This window comes from Ursus maritimus, unplaced genomic scaffold (genome assembly GCF_017311325.1).
Source record: "Ursus maritimus isolate PB19 unplaced genomic scaffold, ASM1731132v1 scaffold_17, whole genome shotgun sequence".
Taxonomy (NCBI): Eukaryota; Metazoa; Chordata; class Mammalia; order Carnivora; family Ursidae; genus Ursus; species Ursus maritimus.
Window position 1 is genome coordinate 9,352,434 of NW_024424119.1, and position 23,600 is coordinate 9,376,033.

The following is a 23,600-nucleotide window of genomic DNA, read 5'->3' on the forward strand; positions in this document are numbered from 1 at the left end:
TCTTTGGGGTAAATACACAGTAGTGCAATTGCTGGGTCATAGGGTAGCTCTATTTTTAACTTTTTGAGGGACCTGCCTTAATTTTTGCATGGTTGTAATAATTAGCAGGTTAGTTAGAAACCATACGTGTGTGTGCGTGTGTGCACGTGTGTGTGTGTGGGCGCGTGCCTGTGTTGATTTCTGGCTCCGCTGGAACTAGCAGAATATTGCATCTGAATTTTACACAATAAATCATTAAATAATTCATTAGAATCCTTTTGCTTGTGATATCTACTTACTCCAGTGAAATCATGACCCCATAAACATAAGTATATATAGCAACAATCACAAATGATAGAATTAAAAAAAAAATTTTTTTTAACAACATGAGAGTTGTTTGTCATCCTTCAGGCCCACAATTCCAGTCTGAAGCTCTGAGCTCCACAAGTAAACCTAGCGACTTGGAGGCAGAAGCCTGACCTGACCTAATCTTGTGGCGACACGTGAGAAGAACTGACACGAGGCCTTTGTAGTCTCGGTTTCTCCCCGTTAGTGTGATTGATCCAGTGTTTTGCTGGAGAGTGGATTTGATTAGAGGGCACTGCCCTGGATCCTGTGGAGAGGGCTGCTTCACATATGGTTTCCCATAAGCAGAAACTCCTGAGCTCCCAAACACATCTGGTTCCAAGGCTTCAAATAAGGGATTGTGGGAACCATACCAACATCGTGAAGCGGATTCCACACAAATAATGCGTATCATTGCTACAATGAAAGCTTATTGTTTTTCTTATGAAGAAGCACATTCAGCCTATGGGGTGGCTTTGGGTTTTTTGTTTTGTGTTTTGAGTATGGTTGACACACAACGTTACATTAGTTTCAGGTGCAGGATTTAGTGTTTTGACAAGCTTATACATGGTGCTATGCTCACCCACAGTGTAGCTACCATCCCTCAGTCTGGAGGGGTATTCTTGAGTGAAATTTAAGTTTAATACCTATTCTCTCTTGTTCTTTGTTTGGGGTCATAGAGGAATGGTGTAGTAGTTCATGTCTCCTGGAAAACTCAAAGAGCCTTCAATACTTGTGTTATATGCAAATCAGCTATGGCTCTAATGGGCTTTCTCTTGCTCATGTCCAATACCTGTTTGCAAACTAAACATGCATGTCTGTTCCGTGTGAGTAGGAATCCCCTGGGACATCCTCTTTGGGCCCCTCCCACTTTATTCCTGAAAGCACAAGGGATGAAATTCCTTGTCACATAAACTGCTTATCCCTCTGATCTCTTACCATCTGTTCCCACTGGATAAGGTAATGCAGACTCGTCAAGAGTCTGGTGAGGTCGGCTCTCCTGGTATCCAAACAATTGCTCCAGGTAAAGAGGGCAAGGTCACCTGGGAGTCCAGGGACCTGGCTGTTTATAGCCCCGGTTTCTGGTAATCTACAGGAGGCTCAGGAACCAGAATGCCCTTCGTTTCAGTTTTCCACTTATGCAAGAGGAGAAATAGAAATATCATTTGAGGGTATTTAGAGATCAGTGTGCACCAGGAAATTTGTTTTAGAAAAATACAGTGGCCAGCTCTCTTGATCACATACATTGGATATGGCTAATACCATTCAATCGTGTACTGAGCACCTGCCAAGTTCAAGGCATTGGGTTGTGTTCTGGGATACAAAGGTGACTTAAAAATCTTTTGGGGGGAATATAGAATTTAAGAGTGATATGAGATGGAAAACATGATTGCTGTAGGAGAGGCATAGATAAAGGACCATAACCTGCCTTTCAGAGATGAGTGAAATTTATTCTTCCAAATTAGGAGAGGATTAGGAGATGCTTCATAAAGGAGGTGGCATTTGGGAGGGCCTTGAAGGTTAGATAGCTAAAAATACCCTTTTCTATAAAATGCTTTTGTTAGGAAATACAATTGGGAAAACGTGGAGTGTGAATCCCAGCCACTAGGTAGCTTGGCACAGTGAAATCTGTGGGATGGCCTCATCTCAATCTCATGATTGGTAATTATTTTTTTAAAGATTTATTTATTTATTTTAGAGAGTGAGAGAGAGAGAACATGCAAGCTGCGGTGGGGGTGGGGAGGTCAGAGGGAGGGGGAGAGAATCCTCAAGCAGACTCCCCGACGAGCACAGAGCCCGACACAAGGCTCCATCCTAGGACCCTGAGATCATGACCTGAGCCCAAATCAGGAGTGGGATGCTTAACCGACTGAGCCACCCAGGCGCCCCTCTTGATTGGTAATGTTCTAAGGAAGTTCTGTGATACTGTGAATAGATTATGGTCTCTGCAGGATTTCACGGAAATCTTATTATTTGTTCCTTTGTAATGTACAAAAAGTAAATTCATTTCTTTAGTTGAATATCAGAAAGCACTTTAGATCCAATTTGCCCTTAAACCAGTATCGTAACACTATCTTTTTGGAGATACAGTTTAACATACTTCAGTGAATTTGGGTATAGAGTGGAGATTATAGGGATTATTGAAGTAGTTGATAACTGGACTGAAGCATGTAGATTTCCAAACCACACCTGGCATATCAGAATTAGAATGGAATCATGGTAATAAAAGACTTAGCTCTATATAAAGCCTAAGATATTTTCTCTCTCTTTCTCTTTACTGATTTGCCTTTCTTTAGGTGTATTGAAATTTTTTCATATTGGATTTAATTAAACCGCAAACAAGTGCATTAAATCATTATAATTCCAGCGAAATGGCTGTGTAGCACCTCTGTCCAAATTAATGTAAAGGTACCAACTATAGATGCCCTTTGCTGAGATTCATAAATAAAGCTGACGGTGTTACGTGAAAAGAGGAAAGACGAAGCATTCATATTGTGTGTCTATGTGTGTACGTTTTCTCTGTACGTGGAAGTGTAGCTTAGATCAGTTGCACGCTCTGAAAGTTGTTTGTTTTGAGATAATGGACTGAGCAGCTTTTCTTTGGTTGTGAACCACTAGCTCTCAGCCCTGTAAGCCACTTATTTCTATAACTTTTCTCTTTGTATTAACACCACTCCTTTAAGGAAATTTGCATACCGAATCCCCAAAAGAGTAAAACGAGGCTGTGTCTCTGCTACACTACCATATGTGATTAAAGCAGCTGGATCTTTGTAGGTTGATTACGAAACAGACAAACGCAAGTGCTGGTTATCACTTTGTTCCGTCTCCCAAAAGTGTAAATCAGAAAGAGATTATTGGAATATAAAGTGCCCTTTGTTAAGCCCCAGATATCTTTTGAAGAAGATAAATAGGCACTCTCAGTACAGTCCGCATTATTCCTGAAATCGCAAGTCCCACTAACTCTAAAACGAAGAACCATGCCAATATTACGTTGTTAATTGAATCAAGCTGAATGAGTATGTGTGGAACTCCTGCCCTGTACCCAGCCCTGTGCTTGACGGATGCTGGGGTGACCGAGGAGGGATGTGCAGTCAGAGAGGAGTTACAAAACAGAACCTCAGAACACAAGAAGAACAAAACAAGCAGCTACATGGGAGCCATGAAATGGGAACCCATACGCCAGCAGTCTTTGGAAAGTATAAAGGTGGGGAAGGAGCCTCAATGTATCACTAACCTTGTTTTATTTTCTTCTCAAAAAAAATTTTTTTTTTTAAATAAGAGGAGCCATTTGCCTTTTTGGGCGAGATAATCTTGATTAGGGTTTTATCTACTCAGTTTCAATTTGAAATTTAAACATGTATTATTTTCCCAACTTAAATGTGAATCACAATGTGCCATCCCTCTCTTAATGTACAGCTAAATGGCTGCCCATCACCCTTAAAATAAAATCCAAATTTCTCATCTTGCCCTTGGGCTCTTCATGATCTGGGCCTTGCCTCTGTCCAACTTTATCTTCTAACGCTGCCTCTCACTCACTGAGTGGAGAGCAGTGCTGACCTTTTTGCTGTAACTTGAACACGCCGAGCATAGTCCCGTTTCTGAGGCTTTGAGCTTGCTGGTCCCTTCACTTGGCATGCCATATGCCAAATCTTCACGAGGCTCGCTCCTTCATTCACTCATGGCTTTGCTTAAGTGTCACATGATGGAAGCCTTCTCTCGTCACTAACTAAAATAGCCACCCTCTCTCTTCATCCTTCATAGCCTTGACTCTGTTTAATTTTCCTTCATAGCGCATGACCGAATGTATTTGTCTATTACCTGTCTTTCTCTAGGATGTAAGACCCGTGAACGCAGGGGTTGGTCTTTACTGCTGTATCCTCAGCACCTAGAACATAGTTAAGTGCTTAGAAATATTTGGTGAATACATTAATGAAGGAACTGAGATTTTCTCTGTTGTGGCCTTAGTAAGAGGCAGGACTGTGTGCATATTAAGGAAAAGAGCAAAGAGTTTGGAATTAGATGGACCTCTGATTCCCAGTTGGGCCACTTATTAGCAATGTGCTCTTAAGAAAGTTAGTTATGGACTCTGAGCCTCAGTAGCTTGATGGGTAAATTGTGCTAAATAATTCCTAATTTGCAAGTAGAGGTTAAAGCTCAGAGTTTATACATTTTGCCACAGAAAACAGACTGTATTCAGATGTGTATATATATGATTTAGGATAGCGAGAGAATGCCCTTCTTTAGGTGGAGGAGTCTAGATCAAACTGCACAGGTGTATCTAGTACTTAAAATAAGGAGAGAATAGTAGTCAAAGTAACTCTGATCTCCAAGGACTGCACTGTTAGTATCAAAAGTGCATATAAACATTTCTGCATGTCAGTGCCAGATGTTATGGTTTTGACATTTGGACAAAGCTAGACTGCCTGAATCCCAGCTCACACCATCAGAATTGAATCCAAAAATTTATCTGCACACTCCTACCATACTAAGTCTTATCTCTATGTCAGTAGCGTCCAAAGCAGCCTAATAATCCCCAGTATAAAACTACCGGTGATGTCAAGACATCGTAGATGCTCAAGAATGGTAACTATAATAATTTATTTTTTCCTGAAGGAGAGCTAAAGTAATGAGGTTAAGCTTCTTCTGGTTTGCTCTGACTCACAATTAATTCTGTGTTATCCGCTAACTAAACTACTCTCACTTTATCAATCTTTGTTAATTAATAAACCCAGTGCCAGTTGTATAATTTAGCATATGTTGAACATTTGGTGTGTTGCTTAAATTTTTAAGTCCTAAAGCAAGGTAATTTATTATTATTATTATTTAATTAATTAATTAATCTAGCAGTATCTTCTGAGAAACTCATTTCTTTCAGAATTTTTTGACATCACTGTTCTTTTTTATGGCTTCCTGTCCAGGAGAAACTTTCTTTTCTCAGTCTCTGATTATTTTGGTGATCTCTTTTGCATATTCTTGTAGGAAACCAATGTTACCGCTTATCCCTTTGGTCTTTCTTTACAGTAACCCTTAGCGTAATAGAAGCAGTAATCACCATCAGTCTAGAAGCTGCATTTAGCTTCAAGATTGGCTTTGATTCAGTTCAGGTTGGAAATAACATATTTGAAAGAGAATGGGTCTTGTTCTTGGCACATTGAAGTTGTATATGCCATGGTTGAGTGGAGGCCAAAAAAAGTTTAGAGTCTAAACACGATATAAAGAAAACATCATTTAAAAAAAAAATCTGCTGCAGAAGAATTCTGCAACTCTGCTGAATACGGTTTCCCATGAGGCCCCTTCTCATACCTGGAAAGCTACTATATTTATATCCTTCCAAAGTGGCGCCAGTGAAAATTTTGAGTGATGGCATAAGTCAGGTCCAGGGCCATTTCAAATGGCCAAAAGGGGAAAATGAACTCTGATAGTCTCTTTTTCCTTCATAAAATAACACCAACAAAAACATACCCGAACTATATGCAATATGGCCTCAAGTCAATTCATGCTGATTTGTCTTCAGTTGTGCTTGACTAAGGAGGCTGTATATTCACAACAAAATGTTTTCTTCTAATAACTGGACACATTTACTCTCCTTATCATTGTCACTGTCATTCTCTAAAGCGTTTCAGTGTCCGTAGGTATACTGCATTAAATATCTAGTTGCACGTGTTTTAACCATGCCCTGTACTAAAGAGATAAGAGCACCTAATCTTAAGTGGGTAGCAAGGTCCCAGAGCAGTCTCCAAACGAAACCTAGTAATTCTAGTGCGTGCACAAAAACCCCTAGGACATCTCAGGTCAAAAGTGGGCTGTCCAGGAATGGGAAAACATCTGGTATGAGAGAGAGGGGAAAAACTTGGTTCACCCAAATCCCAGTTTCTACATAAAGGAAAGGTCATTTTTCCGCCAGGTAACTTCCCAGATATGACAAGATAAAAGCCTTCCCTAGTTGTAGTAGGTAAAATGGAAATGAAATCTAACTTCTTAGAGTCCTCTCCCTTCCGTGCCTCTGTTCCGTATGCACAGATCTCATACAGAATGAGAATTTATGAGTCAGAAGAACTAGTTCTGTGCGGGTAGGATTTGGCGTATTGGCATTTTGGGGTCTTGGTATTTTGCTTCTAATGCCTTTCGCTGGTAACATCAGATCCTCATGTCAGGCAGCTGGGAGATGCACAAAACGCTGCCATTTTCCATATATAAGTCAGTTAAACGCACTAGAAGGTGCTTTTCCAAATTTTGTCATTTTCTAGAATAACCTATTGTATGAATAATAGACGACTTTCTTTAATTTGTAAGCTTAATTTAATTTTTTTCTCATTAAAATAATCTCACAGCCTTCTTTCAAATTACATTTTTCTAGAATCCAAAGAGTTTTGGGGGACAGTGTAGAAATTATGTGACATATTAGGACAGAATAGAGATTCATGAATTTGCTGCAAGTGTTCGTTGAGCCCATTCTGTAGAAGGAATTAAATGGTCAAGAAAGTATCATCTGAAGTTCCTTTACTTGAAACAAATATTTATTTCCGTTATGTAAGGAAAAATTGGTTTTTCAGAGTCTGTGTGGTATAATAATTACTGAGTTTGAGAACTTCAAGAATCCTGGTTTCTTAACAAAATTCAAGAGGGGCTTTGCTTTTATACCCTTTCCATCAGGAGAGGAGAGAGCAAGGGTTGAATTGACAGTTAAATGAATGTTGTGATAGATTAGCTGTGCATTTTTTGAAACTTGGAAAACCTAGATTAATTCTGCTGATCTTACTGAGAGAGTTGGTATGATAGACAGCCCAAAACAAACAAACCAAATAAAACACTAAACCCCAAATTTAAAGCAACTCCAGAAACTTGCAACACATGGAATAAGCATGGGCTTTGGAACTGAACAGACCTGAATTTGAATCCCAGTGCCATTCTTTATTAGCGAGGGGACCTTGGATAAGGTACTTAGCATCACTGAACCTTGGTTTCCTAATCTGTAGAGATAACATGTGTCTTGTGGAGTCATTGACAGAATTGGAAGAGTATGCAAAGCTCATGCTGTGGTGTTTGGCACATTGTAACTGCTGTTGCTAGGACTGGGGTCCGGCCAAGCCTTGCAGTATGGGAACTATGAAGGAAGCAACACTACCTTTGGGCAAAGATTTGAGCAAACTTAGGCTTTATTGACTCTCCTCCATTCCAATTCATTTGGTGATTGCTGGTTACGGTAGAGAGGGTGGGAGTTCACCTCCCTCATTGGCCTACCCTTTAGGGCAGACATGGGGTTGACTTCGAGTGGAGAATAGAGCTGGGTGCATAGGCCCGTCAGATTCCATTGACTCCTTTGAGGCCACAGCTGTACTCTGGCCCCAGAATGGCTGGTGTTGCTGTGACAGTCAGTGAGCAAATGGAGACAAGAGTCTGCAATCCTCTCAGGTTGTCTTGTTCGTGTGCCTGCATAAAGGGGTCTTTGGGAGTTATAGGCAGAAGGCAGGTTAAGATCTAAGAAGATCTGGTCTGGACCTTTGCCAGATAAGCAGATATCGTTTAAAATTTTTGGAAGAATTTGTATTCTCCTCTTATTTGTTTCTAAAATATGTGTAGATATGTAATTAAATTTGTATATCTACCCCTTTTTTTTTTAAAGATTTTATTTATTTATTTGACAGAGATAGAGACAGCCAGTGAGAGAGGGAACACAAGCAGGGGGAGTGGGAGAGGAAGAAGCAGGCTACCAGCGGAGGAGCCTGATGTGGGGCTCGATACCATAACGCCGGGATCACGCCCTGAGCTGAAGGCAGACGCTTAACCGCTGTGCCACCCAGGCGCCCCTATCTACCCCTTTTTAATTAAACATGAGCAGACTATCTACATGCATATATACTTTGCTTTCCTTTGCTTTTTTTTACCTTCTTATTTTGAAATAATTATAGATTCACAAGAAGTTGCAAAAACAGTATCCTTCATCCAGTTTCCCCTAATGTTACATCCTACATAACTTTAGTACAATATCCAAGCCAGAAAATGGACATCAGTGCAGTGTGTGTGTGTGTGTGTGTGTGTGTGTGTGTGTAGTTCTATGACATTTTACCACATGGTGTGTTTGTGTAGCCACCTGCCGTGGCATCGCCACAGAGATCTCCATCAGCTAACCGTTTTCTAGATATTCTCCTCAACCCCCTGATCGTCCTTAACCCCTGGTAACCATTAAATGCTTTCTGTCTATAATTCTGTCAATGATAAATAAGTGAAACCCTACAGAATGTGATCTTTTGAGATTGACTTTTTCCCCTACTCAGCGTAATGCCCTTGAGATCCATCCACGTTGTTGTGTCTGTCAGTAGTTTGCTCCTGTTTATTGTTCTACGAGTAGTCATGGTATGGGTGTTGCACAGTTTGTTTAGCTTTTCATTCATTGAAGAACAGCTTGGTTGTTTCCAATTTGGGTTATTACGTATAAACCTGTTATGAACATTCATGTACAGATTTTTGTATGAACAAAATTTTTTATTTCTCTTAAAAAAAAGGCCCAGGACTGTGATTTCTGGACCAAATGTAAGTGTATGCTTAATTTTTAAAGAAGTTGCCTTGGGACGCCTGGGTGGCTCAATTGGTTGAGCGTCTGCCTTTGGCTCAGGTCACAATCCCAAAGTCCCAGGATTGAGCCCTGCATCGGGCTCCCCCATCAGTGGGGAGTCTTCTTCTTCTGTCCCTCACCCAACTCTCACACACACTGTCTCAAATAAATAAATAAATAAATAAATAATCTTTTTAAAAAAATAAATTGCCAAGCTGTTTTCTAGAGGGGCTGTACCACTTTTCATTCTTACCAGAATGTACACGAGATCGTTTCTCTGTTTCTTCACCAGCTTTTGATGTTGTCACAGTTACTTCTTTTAGCCATCTGATAGGTGTGGAGTACTATCTCATTGTGGTTTTTTTCATTCTCTAATGGCTAGTGATTTTGAAAATCTTTTATTGTGCTTATTTGAGATTTGTATGTTCTCCTTGATAAAATGTATCTTAGTGTCTCTTGCTCATTTTCTAATTGGATTGTTTTTTTACTATTGAGTTTTGAGAGTTTTTAAAAAATATATTCTAGAAACTAGTTCTTTATTGGATATGTGGTTTGCAAATGTTTTCCCCTATTATAGCTTTCTTTTAATCTTAGTAACAGGATCTTTTGAGAGCAAAAGTTTTTAATTCTGGTGAGGTTCAGTTTATTGATTTTTTTTCTTTTATGGATTATGCTTTCAGTATCATGTCTAAGAACACTTCAAGCCCTAAGATGCCAAAGATTTTCTCCTATTTTTTTCCTAGAAGTTTTACAGTTTTATGTTTTACATTTAAGTGGTCAATTTTGAGTTAGTTTTTGTGTAAGGTGTGTGGTTGGGCTGAGATCATCAGAATTCTAAGATGGCCCACAAGACCCTTCACCCTGGTGCACAAGTACCATGTAATTAATCTCCTTTAGAGGCTGGGCAAGACCAGTAAGTATTGGATCATCCTAGGTGGGCCTGACCTAATCAGATGAACCTTTTAAAAGAAGGTGAAGTGAGGGAGAGGCTCTGTTGCTGGGCTGGAAGAAAGCCAACAGCCATGTTGAGAAAGGAGAGGTTCATCCAGCAACATGAGGGCAGTCTTTAGGAACTGAAAGTAACCCTGGCGGACAGCCAGCAAGAAAATGGAGACCTCCGTTCTCCAACCTTCAGGAAATAAATTCTGCCACCAACTTCAATAAGCTTGGAAGAGAACCTCGAATCTCAGACAAGCCTGCAGCTGCATTTGACCCTTAGTTTGAGTCTGCTGAGGCCCAGAGCGGAGCACTCCGCTCACCTGTGCTAGGTCCACAGAGGGTATGAGATACTAAAAATGTATTGTGTAAGCCGGTAAGCTTTTGGTGATCTGTAATGCAGCAATATGCGTTGTGGTCTCCCAGAGTGGAGTGCTGCTTCTGTGCTTGTGTAGATGAGGTTTCGGATTATTGGCGCTACACCTGGGTGTTAGGGAAAGCAGCAGAAACACGTGCAGCCTGGCACCGTGGGCTGGTGGATTGTCTTCTGGATGTGAAGGCTCCTGAGGCTCTACTCTGCTTTTCTGATTCTAAGGTCCTCACTCACTGTGTCGGTTTCTGGGGACAAACAGGGCTGCTGCCACCCTCCTCAGCACCAGCAGGCGAAGAGCCCACTAGCTCGGTTGCTTCTGGGGCACTCCCTCTGTGAGTCCCCTCATGATGGGACCAGTGCTCCCCAGACTTGTTGATTGCTCACTCTGATTTTTGAGCATCCCCAATATCTGTTTATTTCTTTATAGCATATACATGTGTTATTGCTAAATAAATTCTATACATAAAATGTAGAAAAATAGAAAGTTTTAAAAGATGCGGTTTCGAGACATTCTTAAGATTAAAAAACTCATGTAAAAACCATGGAAAGAGTAAAAAGATCAGTAATTGTCAGGGGTTGGGGAGGAGGGCAGGATAAATAGATGAAGTGTAGAGGATTTTTCGGGCAGTGAAACCCACACTTCTGTATGCTACTAGAATGATGGATACATATCTGTGTATTTGTTACAACTCATAGAACGTACACCCCCGAGAGTCATTCCTGATGTAATCTGTGGACTTGGGGTGATGAAGTGTCAGTGTTCCTCACTGGGACAAATGTACCCTCCGCGGCAGGATGATGGTCGTCAGACTTTGGGTGTGTGGGGGCAGAGGACATCCGGGGACTCTCTGTACTTTCTTCTGAATTTTTCTGTGAACTGAAACTGCTCTAAGAAATGACATCTTTTTAAAAAACTGAATATAACAGAAAATAAAATCTATATATGGAAATTCTCCATTTTTTCCCATTTTAATTCGCTTTGGACATTGGGTACATCCCAGTGGGTATGCAGGACAATACTCCCTTTTTTAATAATGTAAGAAATAAAATTTTTATTCTTTGGTATGGACTGGCATATCACTTGGTCCGTTTTTTAGACAGCTGTTCCCGTAAGGTGTGTTGAGGGAAAAGTGGAAGGATTTCACAGTGCAGAGGGGCCAAGCGTGGTGTCCTTGCTTGTTTATTTACTTCTTGTGCATTTCAACATGAACTGTTATGTGCCCTGTCTCGTTAATTGAATTTATGGATTAAATTATTTTATATAGTGTAATCTTTACAATAGTTTACAGTGAGTTAAAAAGTAGTCTTTAAAATCTTCTCTATAAGGTTACTGTTTTCTTGTGACAGAAAGTTTCAAAGTACTCGTGAACTTAGTATGAATTATGCAACTTTCTTTAACAAAAAGAAAACGAATCCAAATCCATAGATAAATCTTCTCTTTGATGGCAAGTGGCTGTCAAGAGCATTTTATTTAGAAAATTATTTTAAAAACCCTCCCCAAACAAAATGCATTCTTTCACATCATGGTAAAGTGACATATGTAAAAACAACAACAACAACAACAACAAAACTAACTGCTTTTATGGAAAAGCATTATGAAAATAGTTGTTTGAAAATATTTCTAGAATTTTTAACTTTTTTTTCTAAAAATGATCTAAATTTATAAAAATTCATATAGGTACACATAAAAAGTTCTGAAGCATAATGTCCTAACCAAAGTGTGTGTTTCGAGCGTTTGTTAGAAATATAAGATATATTTAATATAAAGTGTATTTGTTAAAATATAAAAACATGGTGTATTTAAAGGGCAGTTGATTAATTCAGGGAAGTTGGGCATTTTCTAGCCAAAATTCCAGTTAAAACTTTTGTTTAATTGATAGGATTGAAACATGAGTGTCGTGATTGACAACACAGCCAACGGTGCCCTTCTGCCACCTGCATCTCATCTTTTTTTTTTTTTTTAAGATTTTATTTATTTGAGAGAGAGAAAATGAGCATGAGTGGGAGGAGGGGAGGAGGAAGAGGGAGAAGCAGACTCCCCGCTGAGCAGGGAGCCTGGACTCTCCACTCAGGGCTCAATATCAGGACCCTGGGGTCATGACCTGGGCTGAAGGCAGGTGCTTAAGCGGCCGAGCCACCCAGGTGCCCCATGCCTCTCATCTTTTACCCATGTTTTGTGGGAGTGGTACAGATGGGGACTCAGAATTAGACTTCCAAACTGCAATTATCACAGAAATTTATACAACAAGATTTTTAAAATTATAAGGCATATCTCTTTCACTGAAAATCATTAATAATAACTTATAAGAAGTTATAAGAATAAAGGTCTCAGGGATATCGTAACACAAGTTTAAGCCCACTTCTCGTGGCTGATTATGCTTAGCTTCAAGCCCTCCTGTACCTGGTCCCTCCTTTGTAGAAGTGTTCTCTTGCTTGTGGTTTGGGCAGGATTTCTGCAAAAGTAGAAGTCCCTTCTACTTTCTCTTCCTTATTGATTCCTCAGAATTCTGGGCAGCTGGTGGCATTCTTAGCAGCTTTCATACATGCACACACATGTGTGCGCACACACACACACACACACACACATTCCGTGTGCAAAGCAAGGAGGTGGTGGCAGTCAGCCATCTCGATGCAGTCTTCCCTCCACAACTTTCTGCCGGAATGTCAAGGTGAAACAAGTAACCGTGGTCAGGGCCAGAAACCAAACATCCAAACTACAGGGCCCAATCCAGATCTTAGCCCCGATCTTGCCTGAGACACAGTTACTATTTGTAGACTGCCAGCGACAGGCCCTTCAGCTCTCATTTTCTGCCTAGCCCTATACTTCTAAGAGATTAAAAGGAAAGCAAATGAGCAACCTAACCAGAGTCACTTCTTGATAGTGAAGAAAATAATTTTCCTTTAATTCCAGGTGCGCACGAACAAAAGTTGACACTAAAAGCTATGAGCGTGTTATCACTGGAAGAATTTCTTCCTTAAGAATGACATCATGTTTCAGTCAGATGTGGAACTTCAGAAACAAAACAAACGAGCAAAGGAAACAAAAAAGAGAGAGAGAGGGAGGCAAACCAAGAAACAGACTCTTAACTCTAGAGAACAAGCTGATGGTTACCAGAGGGGAGCTGGGTGCGGGTGGGGGAAATCCGCGACGGGGATTGAGGAGGGTGCTTGTGATCTATGGAAGTATTGAATCTTTGTACCGTACACCTGAAACTAATATAACACTATGTTAGCTAACTGGAATTTAAGTAAAAAGTTAAAAAAAAAAAAAGGACATCATAAATAGGAACTGTTTTAGTATCAGTGGGCAGTTCTGTTGTTAGGAAGTAAATATTCATTGGCCTCTAAAATTCTTTTTGTTTGAAAGGGCTTTAATATTTCAATATGTATAGAATATCTAATATTTAAAATGTTTACATTATGTCTAATAATACCCCTCAGAAATATTGAATCTTTGGGGCATCTGGGTGCCACAGTCGGTTAAGTGTCCGACACTTGATTTTGGCTCAGGTCGTGATCTTGGGGTTGTGAGGTCGAGCCCCACGGGCTCTGCGCTCAGTGGGGAATCCCTCTGTCTCTCTCCCTCTGCCCCTCCCCCCAAAAATAAATAAATAAGTAAATAAATCTTAAAAGAAATATTAAATATTTTAGAAATTAAAATAATAATTTTCCTCATTTGATTCCATTATCATTACTATAGCCAACATCTGCCTGAGGGTTTACTATGTTTCAGATAGGCAAGGTCTTTTCAGGTTTTAATAGTCATTTACTCCTCACAAATCTTTAAAAGATAGGAATTATCATCCCCATTTTGTGGGGATTTATTATATTTCCCATATTCGGTATATCCATTCTACATGGTATATTTACTTTATATAGTAAATAGAAATGAAGTATATCTCTAGTTAATTTAAAGGGAAATATCTGAGGTTTTTTGCTTCCCAATTACTCAAAAGTATAAGTAAAAGGTTTACTCTTTTGGCATCTAGGCCTTATGACATTTTCCACTAATCTCCCCTCCTGACATCAGGTTCCCAAGGATCCCATTTCTCCTGAAATCCAGTTTTGAAGTCAGTCTAAATTACATAATAATATGTACATAACGAATTATATAAATAATATTCTAGTGCTCAAGTGACAGTCACCTACCTGTATCTCAGAATTTTTTGCATTCTGAAACACTTAACACTTTTCCTTAAAATGGATATGTGGAATTTTGTTTGGATTCTCTCATCTTGTTATGTTGATGATAAACACTATAGATTATCTCTGTAACAAAAGGCTTTTCTTGTCCAGAACTGTCTTTTGTTCTGTTTCTCCTGCAGCTAGATAAGCCCCACTGAGATACAACTCTCATGGCCTGGTACAGTCAAAATCCCCACGGCCAAAGATGACATGGGGTAAAATTCTCCCGTGCTGGGCACGCTGAACACAGTATCATGCTGTTCTGTCGTTGTTTGCTGATATAAAAAGATGTGACGTTTTAAATAGGGAGAGAGGTGTGTTGTGAAGGGTTAGACTTTGGGAGCTTGATACAGAAGTCATTAGGTGCTCGCTCCCCGTTGATTCACACTATCATTTCCACTTGTACCAACTTGACTCCTTTCTTTTATATTAAAGAGTGGGATTTTTTTACTGGAATCCTTTGTTACATAGTTTGAATCACTTTTTAATATTGGAAGTTAACATTCTTTATTCCTCAAAAGGTCTGGTGAGTCTTTGAATAACTGATTTCACTGACACCCCCTACCCCCGCCGTACTATAGTATAGTATTTATACCATGAAACACGCTTGCTGTATTTACCACTATTCCTTGTTGTTCTGAAAAGATATATAAGTGTTGTAAGAAACTGCTTTTATCTCTCAAATGCACTGCTTTAAAAGATTTTAAATGCTTAACATTCTAAATTCTATGCAAAAAAATAGATTATTATATTCTTTTTAGTGTTATAAGAAATAATATGCGGTTTCTCTTCGTGTGCACCGAATATTAGGATTTAGTTATTAAAAGTAGCTCAAGGAAGGAGCCAAAAATAATTATGACTTGTGTTCCACCCACCATATAAAAATTTAGATGTAACTTCTCAAAAAAAGTATTTTATTTTTTAAAAAAGAGGTTTGAAGGAATATCATTTATATTATTTATTCCTTTAAGAGTATCATGTACTTGAGAATTCATGACATATGTTTCTCTAAATTTAGGAAATAGGATAACTTTGGAAATGTTGAGGTTTTTATCTTTAAATATTAGAGGCCAATTCTATTGTGCCTTAACAGTGAAATCTTAATTCAGGAGCCTGCTACTGATAGAAGGGTACTTCCTTTTTTCATTCATTAAGCCTTTGTGCATGTTTTTTTTTTTTTAAAGATTTTATTTATTTATTCGACAGAGATAGAGACAGCCAGCGAGAGAGGGAACACAAGCAGGGGGAGTGGGAGAGGAAGAAGCAGGCTCCCAGCGGAGGAGCCTGATGTGGGGCTCGATCCCACAACGCCGGGATCATGCCCTGAGCCGAAGGCAGACGCTTAACGACTGCGCCACCCAGGCGCCCAATGTTTTTGTGCCTTTTATACATTTTAGGTCCTTATCCAACAAGAGCAAACCACCTATCACAGATTGTCTCAGTAAGATCCTAGTGGATCTTAGTCTTAGTGCATCTTAATCTTAATGGATCTATTTAAAAATAGAACTAAAGTAATACTACAATGAAATTCAGTAGTTGACCATTTTGGGAGAGCTTTCTTACATAGATGCAATGTAGTTGAACGATGGAGAGAATGACTTTGCCTAAGATTTTTAATTACCCGAGCCTTACAACAGTTTTGGAAGTAGGCCAGAAAATGACCCTTCTTCCCATTTCGTGGAGGGAGAGAATGGAAGCCCAGAGAGATGATGTAGCATTGCCCAACAGTGCAGAACTAAGTAAGTGGCAGAGTGGGGACCGGACCAAAATAGGACTTGTGATTCCTGGTCCACCACCTGGTGAAGATGAATGAATTATAAGAGTGGAGAGAGACTTGGCATAGGAAGAAGCAGATATGATTTTATAGTTTCTGATTTTTATGTACTTTTGACACCCAGGGAAATATTTTGCGTTAGTATTAGCTGTAAGCTCACTTTGCAAGGACTCAAAGTAAGGTAGAGATGTTCCCAAACACAAAGTCGTACCGTGCTCGTTCAGTGTTGGGTGATAGAATCCTCTGGTGTATTCTGTCCTTTCGTGCCTACAGCTATGCTCTCGCTTCTTTTTTCGAGTTGAACAAAGTGTAGTTAATAATTTATACATTAGAGTGTTAAGATTGTATTTCCCCAAATATCTTCATCCTTTCCTATAAGGTATTTTATGCTAACATATGGCTTCAACTTGTGGGGTTTTTTAAAAAATCTTTTCCAGTTATTCATTCATTCTTTCATTCATTCAAACCAGTGCTCACTGTGGGCCAGTAACATCCCTGATGATACAGAGATGATTAGGCATTGTATCTGGCAAGGAGCTCCTCAGTCTAGTAAAGATAAACACGTAAGCTAATATATTTCTGCTAAAGCAATAAGCCTTATGGTAGAACAAGCATGAGTGAGGGTTCAAAAGAGGCTTCTTGAAAGAGATGGTGTCCGAGCTTAATATTTTAGGGCAAATAGGAATTTATTAGATGAAAAGGTGTGAATTTTCTTACTTTTACCTACAAATAATTAACCTACTTCTGTTTCTCAGACATTGTGTACATTGTTTCTTACTCTTTGTTCACCACATTATTTCATGTGCATTCAGAATTGCTCAAATATCTAGTTTCTCAAAGCTTTTCCAAATCAGACCCTTCAGATTGAATATAATTTGGAAATTCTCAGGCTGTCTACCATTTTTTTAATTTGTTGCTGTGGTTAGAACATTTCTTTTTCTTGTAAATAATACAACATTATATTTGAAGATGCCTTTGAAATATTTCTTTTTTTTATCTACTTTGAGGTATTTCGAAAGACTTTTTTAAAAAGGTGTGATAGTGTTCTTGGACTTAAAATTCACCACTGGTTGCTCTAGAGGAAAAAGTCTATAAAATAAGATTAATACAGAGGTCTAACAATCCCCCAAATATAATTTATTTAGGGGGGAGAAAAACTTATACACACTTGCTTGTGTTATGTATTTTATTGTACACAGTATAATACAAGAACATTCCTCTGTTATATGAATGAGCACAATTATGCTTTTTTGTACAATATAAGAATCATGTTATTTACTCTTAAATTACAGGATTATATCAGCTCCTTTTGTTTCAAACCAATTGTTTCTTCAGGTGGATTGAAAATTTTACTAACTCAGCTCATTTTGAAATATCTTGCTCATATATCCATCTGTCGTGTGTCTTAAGATTGAAATTTAGGTCAGATTACAACGTGAATTTAACTTCACAAAGAAAATAAGTGTGCCATCTTTAAAAATTGCATTCTAAATTTTAAATACAATAGATCAAAGTACATCTCATTTAAATATATACTCTGGAAAAGAAGTCTCAATTATTTTTTCCCAAACTTTCTTAAAATAGTCCCTGTTCTCAATGTAGAATGTGAGGGTTAGCTTTATTATTTTAAAGAAAGATGAAAAGTTGTTTATTTTAAAATTTTAATGATTTTGCTTTCCAATTATGGAAATTCTTCTTTGGGGACATCTTTATTTGAATTGTATGTGACATTATATTTATTTCTTAAGGCTATGATTAAAAGTTTCATGGATGTCTACCAGCTTGCAAGCGCTAGAATTGCTACATTAGAGAAGGAAATGACATCTCATCGCAGCCACATTGCAACGTTGAAATCAGAACTTCACACAGCTTGCTTACGTGAAAATCAAAGTTTACAATCAGTAAGTCCTGCAACATTGTTTTTCTTCTTTGTGTCTGGGGTCACGTTTACATTCATGTTTTTACTGCTCGTAAAATCACTCGCCAGTATATATAATTTAGGGTAAATGATCAATCAAGCAATGCAAAATTGTTAGTGTGGAGAAAATTTTGAAGAAAGAAAGGCAATTAATTTTTCCATTGTATCATGTATAAAGATATGCACACTGTTATCAGTGCTCAAACACTACATCGAGATTCCTTTGTGTTTGGCAGCGCAGCTGACAGTTGGATTTGGCAGTGTGCGTAGTGAAAGCTCGCAACTGTCTGAAGATTCAGTGTGTCCCATTAAGACAGAATATTATTAATTATGCGTATAACCAAAATGGTAATTAGAACATGTGATTATTCTCTGTAGAACACTAGACTTATCCATAATACATGCCTAGCTAAAGATGCATGTTGTGATTCATCCATATGATTAAAATTCAGTTTCAGCAGTCATTTTATGTCTTAAAATTTTAGCCCATGATGAAATTTGGGCTCATTTAAGACTAAACAAAATTTTCTCCATTTGAAATATGTGTTTGGGGAGTATCAAAAAATGAATAAAGGAATAAAATAAACATTGAAAACTTTTTTTTCTCCAATGGCAAATACATCAACAGTGAGATTCAGAAGGTTACCAATCACTGGAATGCCTTTTTTCCTTTTTTGGCTTGATTTTAATGGCTCGGGGTGACTTGTAAGGAGAAACAGTATCATTTTTTTTAGACCAAATGCAGCATTTTATTTAAAAACAAAAACAAAAACTCCGTACACCAGTGCCCCAGTAACCTAATCAATAAATTCCACATTTTGGAAATCTAAGTCTTTTTTTAAATTTTTTTAATGTTTTTACCATTTGGCTATTAACCCTTTTCCATCTATACATTCAACAGAAGAAGACTTAGCACAAATAGCTACGTGGCTATGGGTTGGTTCTTTAGCCCCACGAGATCTCAGTTCAAGTGTTTGCATCCCAATGAAACCTTTGTGACCGTGGTATTTAAAATTGCAGCTACCAGCCATCCCCCACCCCGGAACTCTCTGTCTCATTCTCACCCCATATCGCATGTCTACCTTACACCTTCCTTGCTTTCTTTCACGATAGCACTAATTCTTGATTGACAGAAATTGCATTGTATTTATTTGCTTTTGTCTGTTCCCTACCCTCATAGAATATAAATTCCATAGAGACAAGCAATTTGGGGTATTTCTTCTCTGCTCTGAAGGTGCTCTAGAGGCAAGAACAGTCTTGCCCACAGTAGGTGCTTAACTAATGTTCCATGAGTGAAACTGCTAGCACTTCTTCCAAAAAATGACCAGATCGGTTATTTGGGACCTGAGATGTTGAGTTCAATTTTTAAAAAATGACTTTGTTAATTTCTTAATGAGAGAGTAGTAAATTTTGATCTCCACCAAAATAAATTAAAATGAAGAGGAAACTTATTTAAAAATACAAGCATTTTAAATGTATTCTAGCCTTTCTCTGAAACAGACTCACATTTATTCCTGTGAACTCTCTGGTCCCGTCAATTAGTTTTTCATTATACTGTTTAGGTTGTGTCAGCTTTGTTGGGTCATACTATTATTTATTGTTCGTTACTGTTATTCATATAAAAGTAATTACTTGTATTTTAAGAAGGGCCACACTTGATAAGGTGGGATTGTTTCCCCCTGGGTTCAAAAAAATTTTTTTATCAATTATTGTTCTACTAATGTCTTAATGAAAGTGTGCCTCACTGACTGTCATCATAAAACTCTACTCCTCAACCTTTCCCCTCTTGAAAAACCTGTAAGGGTATGCTCACCATCTTATTTGTAAGAGGTGGTTCACCCTGGCAGTGATTCTCAAAAGGGGACGTGTGTAATGTGAAAAACCACTTAGGAGGTGATGATGTGTCCTTCTAGGAGAATGCTGCCCAATCCCATGTCCCTACGGGGTGTTTACTCTCTGGTCTCTTTCCTTAGCTGAGAATTACTATTTTTGAAACAGTAATAAGTTGGTATAGTAATTTTATTTTTCAAGACATTTGTGTATGCATTTTCAAACTTGAGCTCCTTAAGAACTGTCTGAGGGAGGTGGAAGAGCCTCAGTCTTTGTATTTCATAGATGAGAGGTGATTCAGTTTGGTAGATAGGAGCATAGGCTTTGGAATTATGTCCATTGGGAATATAATCAAGTGTAAATCACAGAAAACTGACTAATGTGACTTAAGGAAATTCAGGTTGTTTGTTTTTGCTTTTTTTTTTTTTCCCTCACATAACAAGAAGTCTAGGTCTAGGTGACAGTTGTCCTGTGGCTGTTGGTGGTTCAGATTCTCTGTGATTTATCTGCTACTCCCTCATTATCCTAAGATAGCAGCCAGCTCTAGGATTTATAATTGCATTCAAGTCAGAAGGATGCGATGGCCCAGCAATATCTGCTTTATGTATATAATAAAGCCTTGGAAGGTTTTTCCTTTAAAAACAATTTAAATACATTTTATATGGATTTATTTAAATATTTATAAATTTTAATATAAATTTAATAGATAATAAATATTAAATATATTTAAGTATTTATATATATAAAAAAGGAAAAGCCTTCTAAGGAAGCTCTAAACATATTTCCACTTATATCCCGTTGGCTGGAAATGGGTCACATGGCCACTCTGAGCTATAACGTAATGAGTCAAGGGACAAGGGAATGAGGAATCAATAGTGTGTGCCATAGAAGTCAATAAATCTGGATTTAATTTCAATTCTGTCAACTGCTAATTGTGTGGCTAAGTAGGGTTTTCATCTGTAAAATGGGGTAATGATCCTACTCCCTAACAGGGATGCTGGCAGCTCTAGTGAGAAGTATTGAAGCACTTTGGGCTTTGCTTTGCACTTAGTGAGTAGTCAGTCCAAAAAAATAAGTTAGCTATTATTTTTATCACCATTATCTTGATAGAAAGTAATTGGATTGCACCACAGGAAAAGATTATTTACTAACCTACCATCTTCAGTTGCAAACCCTGTCATTTTGCTCTGCCTCCTACTGTAGCCTCAAGCTTGTAATTCCTCCTCTGTGATTACCGTCAGTATATCCCGGTGACGGAACTCTCTGCCCTTTCTGCAGCCTCTTTCCCCCCCTTTCATTGACACATTCTTGAAAAGTAGTCTGCTTGCTTCTTCTGTATGCTCATCTCCCATTCATTCCTCAGCTTTGCTGCTATCTGGTTTCTGAGTCCATCATTCCACTGAAACTATTTTCTCAAAGGTCACAAATAATTTTCTGCCTGCTCCCCATTCATTAGTTCCTCCTCATGCCTTTTAATCTTTCAGCAACGTATGAAGCTTTTAACTACTTTCTTCTTCCAACGCTCACCTCCTTTGTTTCACTCGTTATTGGCTTTTCCTTCTTTGGCTCTCTGGCCTCTACTCGAGCTCTGCTTTCTTTGTATTATTGCTTCTTAATTCTTTTCTTTATCCATTAGTTCAATATTTATTCAGCATCTCCTCTAGAGCAGGCACAATTCTGGTCCAAGGGACATTGTGTGACCCAAAACAGACAATCCTTGTTCTTGTGAACTTAAAATCTAAGAATGGAAGAAATTATTTCCATATAATCACACGAATGTGTAATTACCAGGATAAGTGCTCTGAAAGAAAAGAACTGAAGCATATAAGAGTTTTTTAAACAAATGAGCGTACCCTAGACTAAGGTATCAGCAAAGCCTTTTCAGGGTCAGTGATGCTTGAGCTGGTATCTGAAGACTGGATAGGAGTTATGCAGAAGGAGAGTAGTGTCCCAGATCAGGAGGAGGAAAACAGGAACATCTACAAAGGCTCCGTGAGGGAAAGAAGAAATTGAGAAGTACCGGTGTGGCTAGAATAAAGAGAGCAAAGGCAAGAGTGGCCTGAATGAGATAAGATGGTGTAGAGAGAAGGACAGAAGTCTGACTTTGTTGTCCTGGTTTTAAGAGCAAGGGAAAAGGCATTGGAAAACTTTAAAGGAGTGACTTGCTCAGATTTGGTTTTTAAAAAAGATCACTTTGGCTGTAGTGTGAAGGAACAATTGGATGTGAAGAACAAGAGAAAGGGGTAGTCAGATAATTCCTGGACTTTTTCCTTTTGGAAATAGATCAATGATCTCATTTACTGAGAGAGAAACGATGGAATAGGAGGGAATATTATGAGTTTAGCTTTGAGTATGTTGAGTTTGAGGTATCTCTTAGACGTCCAACTGGAGATACCAAAAAGACTGCTTGATAGGGAATTTAAGCAAGATGCCAGCTTGGAGGTATGCATTTTAGGTCATTGTCACATAGATAGGACTTGAGGCTGTTCACAAGGGTGAGACTATGTAGGGACAGTTTATAGAGTAAGAAGAGAAAAAGGCCTAGGAAGGAAGCCTGAAAAACTCCAACATACAATGCTTGAGAAGGAGAAGATAAGGTTGGAAAGGAGACTGTGAAGGAACAGGCAAAGAGGTCCAAGGAAAACCAAAAAGGTGTGATGCCATGAGAATAGACTGTTTAAAGAAGGGTGACGTATCAATAGTGTCTGTGCTGCTGAAGATCGAGCGAAAGGAGGATTAAAAATGGCCTCTGGATTTAATGCACGGAGGCCCTTGGTAACCTTAGCAAAGGCTCTTTCAGCAAGAGGTGGAGAGATGAGTGAGAGTTGACCAAAAAAGAAAAAAAGACAGTGGATTTAAATCTCAAGGATTTAGCTGTTAAGTGGGAGACAGGAATGGAGTATTCAGGGGGCGTTCGAGGAGATCTGTCCTAAGATGGGAGTGAATTAACCATGTTTCAATATCGTCTTAAATCTAGGCCTCCAGATTGGCCATGTTCACCATACTGTCCACTTTTATTGTTTCAGGTTTCACCTTTTTATACTCTAGGTATTTTTTGACTAGTATTTGCATGATATCTGTTTTTCCATTTTTTTTCTTTTAACCTACCTGTGTTTATATTTATAGTGGGTTTCCTGGAGAAAGATATAGTTTGGTTTTGTTTTTTCTATCCATTTGATAGTCTCCAGCTTTTAATTGGGTGATTAGACCACATACATTTAATATGATTATTGATATTTTTGGATTTTTACCATTTTATTTGTTTTATGGGGCCAAATGCGAGAAGACATGGTCTCTGCTCTTGTGCGTTCCTCCTCTAACAAAGGAAACAAACACATAAGCAAATCAGAAAAATAGGCATGTGTAAAGCCTGGGGAGCACTGATGAGGGAGAATTCATTCTGCCCAACATCGTCAGTAAAAGATGAGCTGTTTGTAGGAGCCTTTGAAGAATGTGTAGCAATTTGACACCTTGTTAAGGGGGAAGACCAATAAAAATTGCTATATTATTTTGATTTGAGGAATAGGCCTTATGGATAGTACATATGTTTAATGAATTAAATGATATGAGTGGTATTTTTTTGTATATTAGAAAATGTATCGTTGCTTCAGCTCCATTCTCCCTCTCAATTAAAGACAGCCAACCCACCCAAACAGCCTGTACCCACTGGAGCCCAACACTGCTTACAACAGTCACTCCAAACCCC

General features: G+C 38.5%; 1 protein-coding gene across 1 annotated transcript in view; it reads left to right on the top strand.

Moving 5' to 3' along the window:
* Window positions 1-23,600, top strand: part of CCDC171 (coiled-coil domain containing 171) — a 293,895-nt gene that overhangs the window by 233,293 nt on the left and 37,002 nt on the right. Inside the window, 1 exon segment of the mRNA XM_040631456.1 lies at window positions 17,895-18,047. Within this exon segment, the coding sequence (XP_040487390.1) occupies window positions 17,895-18,047 (153 nt within the window).